Source organism: Monodon monoceros, unplaced genomic scaffold (genome assembly GCF_005190385.1).
Source record: "Monodon monoceros isolate NGI ecotype Baffin Bay Population unplaced genomic scaffold, NGI_Narwhal_1 Super_Scaffold_19, whole genome shotgun sequence".
Lineage (NCBI taxonomy): Eukaryota > Metazoa > Chordata > Mammalia > Artiodactyla > Monodontidae > Monodon > Monodon monoceros.
Window position 1 is genome coordinate 8,671,071 of NW_021703775.1, and position 5,593 is coordinate 8,676,663.

Here is a 5,593-nt window from a genome sequence, read left to right on the forward strand (position 1 = left end):
ACAGGTGCAGGGTGGGGGGTGGCACAGGTGCAGGGTGGGGGGTGGCAGTCTGAGGATGCAACTGACGCAGCTCCAAACAGCTCGCTCTCCCACACCCGCAGTGGGCTGTGTGCTCACACCAGTACTTTGGTGGGTGTTACGGAGCCACGGAGTTGCCTGGCTGGGGCCCGAGCCTCTGCCCTGCCCCCCTGGCCCCCGACAGCTCTCCTATAAAAGGGCTGAGCTGCTCGGCTCTTCTCACTGGGGGCGTGACGAGCAGGGGGAGGCCATGGACTTCGTCAGCATCCAGCAGTTGGTGAGGCCGGGCAGTGGTCTGGGCACCCCCAGACCGTCTCAGCAGAACGCGGAGGCCGGGCAGCTCCTTTCTGGTGCCTGAGGAGGTTTTAGGAGTAGAAACCTGTAGTACTTTTCCGGCCTGTCTGCCTAGTTCTCGTGTGAGGTGGTGAGGGGCCAAGGAGCAAGAGAGAGACACGGTGAGAAAGGCGTCTGGCGATGGTAGACGAGAAAATCCTTGAATGTAGTGGGTTTTGCCCTGGACTGTGATGGCCAAAGAGGAACGGGAAGCGGCAGGTTACCCCGGAAGACACAAGTGTGGCTGGGTGCCGGCTGAGCTCAGTTGCGTTGCTGGTCTTTGCTGGGGAAATGGTCTGGAGGGTCTGGCTGCCTTGGCTGGGGACAAGGAGGAGGGCGCTCGAGTTCCCTGGGCAGCGAGAAAAGCAGGCACACCAGTGACACTCTGGGACGTCTGTTGTGGGGGATGGGGCATGGAGGGTAGCGAGGCCTGGGGCGTCACTTTGCCCCACAAGCCCCACTGCGGGCCAGGGCCCTGCTGGCCGCAGCCCAGGACAGCCGCTGCTGGGAGGCGGGTTGCAGGGCCCAGGAAGTGTTAGGCTGCCTGATTTTGCTTTAGAAGGGAATGGAATGTAGTTCTACGTGGCTGGAAGCCCTAGGCTCTGCCGTCGTATCATTCCAGCCTTTTCTCTCCCCTCAACGTGCTTATTCCTCAGGGCTCCCCAGCCGCTGAATCACGGGGCTGGGGGCCAGGGGAGGAAGAAAAGAATGGACCATTGTTTGGTGGGTTCTGCCCTAAGCACAGCACCGGTAGTCATTTCATTTTTATACTTACCAAGAGGTAAGTGCTAGTTTTACCCCATTTTATTATGAAGAAACATAGCTTCATGAAGAGCCAAAGTTTGAACGTAGGAATTCAGAATTTTATCCGGGAGGCACCTCCTCTGTCCCCCGGGCTTGGGGTCAGGTGGCAGTGTAGTGTGATCGGGTAGGAATGTTAAGGACAACAACCCACGAGGGAGGCCCTGAGCTCACCTGGACGCAGCCCAGCAGCATAAATAGATGTGGCGTCCGCAGGGTTCCTGCTGACAGGACAGAGTGAGCAGCAGTCAGCCCCCGGGCCTCGGGCGCTCGGGCGCTGCTGCAGGTGGTGAGAGCCAGCGACAAGCACGGGGGTCAGGGAGCCGGCGGGGCTCGCTCTGCCATGGAGCTTTGAGAGGGGTCAGGCCAGCTCTCAGATCCACATCCAGATCGCTGATCTCTGTACGTCAGCTCCTGGCAGGACTCCCCTGTCTGGCACAGTTGTTTTCTAAGGGCTCCTCCTAATTTTTCTGATTCTTTGTTCCTATAGGTAACTGGAGAGAGTCAAAAGGAAAGATTGGGACGTGGACATGGAGTGTCTGATCCTGGAGGCCGAGGCCCGGGAGAGGCAGGAACTGGACAAGGAGAGGAGGAGAGTGAGTGGCGGGGGGCAGGGGGCACGGGCAGGTGGAGCAGGGGGGCCGCGAGCCCGGGGCTCAGGGTCTGACAGCCTGGGCGCGGCACTTCTCCTACGGCTGGGAAGACGAGGGTTAGAACCACCAAGAGCTGCCCCAGGGTTGCCGTGGCCAGCAGCCAATGGCTGGCGTGGTCCTGTTTCTGCCCGCTTTCTGCCCCAGCATGAAACATTCAGCAGTCCCAGAGCTAACTTGGAGAGCCTGGCTGACCTGGAAACGTTGGTTCGAAGACGGAGAGAAAAGCGACTGAAATGCAGAGTCCCCGCCAGGGCACCCGAGCCTGAGGTCAAGGTGAGCAGGAAGGCGGGTGCGTGGGAGTGCCACACCAGGGCTGGAGTGCCTGAGCAGGAGCCCCCCCCACCCCGTCCCGGTGGGAGGCCTGGGGAGGAGTGACACTGCCGCTGCGGCTGCACAGCCCGCACCAGGGGGCCCTCCGCCCCCAGCGTTGTTTTCCACGGCTGCTGCTGGAACCAAGTACCCCAAACTGAGGGCTTAAACAACAGCTATTTATGGTCGTCTCAGAGGCTGGAAGTCCAAGATCAAGGAGTCGGCAGGCAGGGTTGATTTCTTCTGAGGCTCTGGGGGCGGATCCGTCCACACCTCTCCCTAGCTTCTGGGGTTGGTGATGTTCCTTGGCTTGTGGCCTCGTCGCCCCGATCTCTGCCTCTGAGCTCATGTGACCTTCTCCCTGCCTGCATGCCTGTGTCCAAAGGTCTGTCCCTTCTCAACAAGGACACCACTCCTATTGTACCGGGGCCCACCCTACTCCAGTATGACGGCACCTTAACCGATTACAGCTACAATGACCCCATTTCCAAATAAGGTCACGTTCTGAGGTACTGGGGTGAGGACTACAACAATATGAACCTGTGCAGGGGAGCGGAACACAAGTCAATCCGTAACCCCGCCCCATACCTTCAGTCAGAATCTTCTGGGGGCAAGTTTTTTTTTTGTTGTTTTATAATGTATTTTTGGCTGCGTTAGGTCTTCATTGCTGCGTGCAGGCTTTCTTTAGTTGCGGCGAGCGGGGGCTACTCTTCATTGCCGTGCGCGTGCTTCTCATTGCGGTGGCTTCTCTTGTTGCGGAGCGCGGGCTCTAGGTGCACGGGCTTCAGTAGTTGTGGCACGTGGCCTCTAGAGCGCAGGCTCAGTAGTTGCGGCGCACAGGCTTAGTTGCTCGACGGCATGTGGGATCTTACCGGACCAGGGCTCGAACCCGTGTCCCCTGCATTGGCAGGCGGGTTCTTAACCACTGCGCCATCAGGGAAGTCCTGGGGGCAAGCGTTTAAATTTATTGTTTGTATACGCCAACAGTGCGCTGGTCCTCCGCCAGCTACTTAGAACCACTTGGCTAGACTGGTGAGGCTGTGTCCCGGAGGCCTAGTGTGGGGAGTGAGTTGATCTCGTCCTTGAACTTGCCCAGCTGCAGCCCGTGGACCTGGATGCATTCCCGCAGGCAGCTGCTGAGAACCAGGAGGCCCTGACAAGTTCCTGACAGACAGAGGGGACCCCAGTGCCCACGACAAGGTAGCGAGGGTGGGTGCAGGCATGCGGCCTTCAGCGTGGTCCAGTCAGAGCCTAGGAAACTGCAGGGCTTTTCTGTTTTATGGGGCATGGGTCCCATGATGCCTCCCGAGTCTGGAGGGAGAGGCCCTTCACACGACGGGGGAGTAAGCAGCTCTGTTCAGGGCACCAGCTCTGGGAATGGGGTTGCGGGTGGGACCTCCGGGGGTGGCTGCGCTCCCTGCAGCTAACTCCCGTCCACAGCACCCCAGCTCCACCGCACGGCCTGGCACTGGGCCTGTCCGAAGGGTCACAGCCAGCTCGTGAACAAGCTGCTGGAGGCGGGTGCCACCGTGGACGCTCGGGACTTGGTGAGAACCAGGGAAGGGCCATCCCCACGGCAGACCCCCTGCCTGGCATCTCTGCAGGTCAGGGTTACTTTGGTGCTTTTGTTTTGCAGCCAGACGGGACCCCTGTGTTCTGGGCCTGCTGTGGAGGGCACCTGGACATCCTCAAACAGCTGCTTAACTGGGGCGCCCGGGTCAATGCCCGGGACCAGGGGAGGGCACAGGCTGCGGGGCGGCCCGATGCTCTTCCTGGGGTTGGGACACGGCCTTGCCAGCTTGGAATGACACTGAGCCTCACCACTCCCTTAGATCTGGGGCACGCCCCTGCACATGGCCCCGCGCACCGCGACTGCCTGCAGCACCTCCTCGCCTGCGGGGCCTGCGCTGACGCACAGGACAAGGTAGGCATCTGGTTGTCCCGGGCTGGGGCGGCTCCGCCTCTGGGGGCCACGACTAAGGCAGCCTGAGCTCAGCGACAGTAGCTGCTGACCTGACCCTCCCCGGGAAGCGAAGGTGAGGAGGACACCGCCCCCACCTCGACAGGAAGGGGACACGGCTCTACACGAAGCGGTGCAGCCCGGCCGCTGCAGAGCCCTGAAGGTGCTACTGCTCTCCTGGGCCGGGCTGGACGTGAGAATGCAGTAAGTGCAAGCGGGGTGGGCAGCTCCGGGGAGGAGAGCAGGGACTCACCCGGCGTCCTCGTCCCCAGGCTTCAGTGACCCCAGTGTAGCTGCCCCAGGACTGGCAGTGGGGCATCTGGGAAGCACTGCAGGCCCACGTGGGGCACCCCCATACCCGGTGCTGACAGCAGCCGATCCTCAGGGCCACTCGCAGCCACCATTCCATCCTGTCATCTCCGCCCCCGTGCCACTCACGTGTCTCACCCGCTTGGTCCTCCCTTGGTCACGACTCCCCACTCAGGGCTGGTTCCGTGCCTCCAGGCAGCCCTGTTAGACCAGCCTCCCCGGCTTCCTGTCCCAGGCTGAGCCCGTCCCCGCCGGGGCGCGAGCTGGGGGCTGACACAGAGGACCCGGGGGTGGCAGGTGCGTGCAGGAAACAAAGGGGGTCCAGACGAGGGGCAGCGGAGGAGCATGGGGGCCCAGGACGGAGCAGCACAGGAACAGCCTCGAGCTCCCTGGGGCCGGTGCCAGGGCTCCTCGGTGCCCACTGGTCCCCGGTCCAGGAGGCGGCTAGGCTCTGCCCTCCACCAGGGCCCTCCTGCCACCAGGTGGTGACTCAGTGCATGGCCAGCAGCAGATGCCCTTGGGTGCAGGTTTCTCCAGGGGCCTCCATGCCTGGCCGTCTGGAGGGGGCTGCTGGATGGCTTTGAGCACCCCTGCACAGAAGGCCAGCCCCAGCCTGCTTGCCTCAGAAGCCCCAAGGCCGACGAGCTGGAGCTAATGTTTTAGGGAAACCTTGTGCCCTCTGTCGAAGGCTTCGGACAGGCCTGCCCGCTGCCCTCTGGTTGGCCATCTGGTGGCTCCCCTTGTAGGGGGACGCGCCTGGGTGCTGGGGATTGCTTGCGGCCCACTCAGCTTTTGGCGTGGTGGCCTGTAACCCTGCTCTGCCTCCGGCGCTGATGTCACCCCGGCCCTGGTACTAGAGTGCGCGCTCTCACCTGGCCCCTGCAGCCACGGCCGTGCTGCTTCACCCTAACAAACATTCGGAGGCAGGACGTGGAGGGCTCTGAGCTCAGCTGCTCCTTTCCCTCCTCCGCCGACTGGCGGTGGCCCGAGGCCCCACCTCCAGACACTCCCCTAAAGCTTCCCCCCAACACTGTCCTTTCCCGGTCACGCTGCATTGGTGCAGACCTGTCTGCTGTACTGCTGGCGAGCAGGGTCCTTACAGGCCAGAAGGTGCATCTGAGAACAGCTCTGCCCTAAACTGAGAGCCACAGGCAGAGGGCTGGGCTCCAGGATGAAGGTCAGCCCCTCACATAAGGAACCTGAGCTCCAG

The 5,593-nt window shown here is 62.1% G+C and overlaps 1 protein-coding gene across 1 annotated transcript in view; it reads left to right on the forward strand.

The window, feature by feature from the left end:
* ANKRD23 (ankyrin repeat domain 23) overlaps nucleotides 1–5,575 on the forward strand; it is a 6,492-nt gene extending 917 nt beyond the window's left edge. Inside the window, 12 exon segments of the mRNA XM_029232505.1 lie at nucleotides 203–295; nucleotides 1,643–1,704; nucleotides 1,706–1,748; nucleotides 1,950–2,096; nucleotides 3,211–3,265; nucleotides 3,268–3,314; nucleotides 3,563–3,661; nucleotides 3,751–3,855; nucleotides 3,947–3,980; nucleotides 3,983–4,038; nucleotides 4,181–4,282; nucleotides 4,347–5,575. Coding sequence (XP_029088338.1) covers nucleotides 203–295; nucleotides 1,643–1,704; nucleotides 1,706–1,748; nucleotides 1,950–2,096; nucleotides 3,211–3,265; nucleotides 3,268–3,314; nucleotides 3,563–3,661; nucleotides 3,751–3,855; nucleotides 3,947–3,980; nucleotides 3,983–4,038; nucleotides 4,181–4,282; nucleotides 4,347–4,442 — 939 coding nt within the window. The 3' untranslated portion in view covers nucleotides 4,443–5,575.
* The last annotated feature ends 18 nt before the right edge of the window (nucleotides 5,576–5,593 follow it).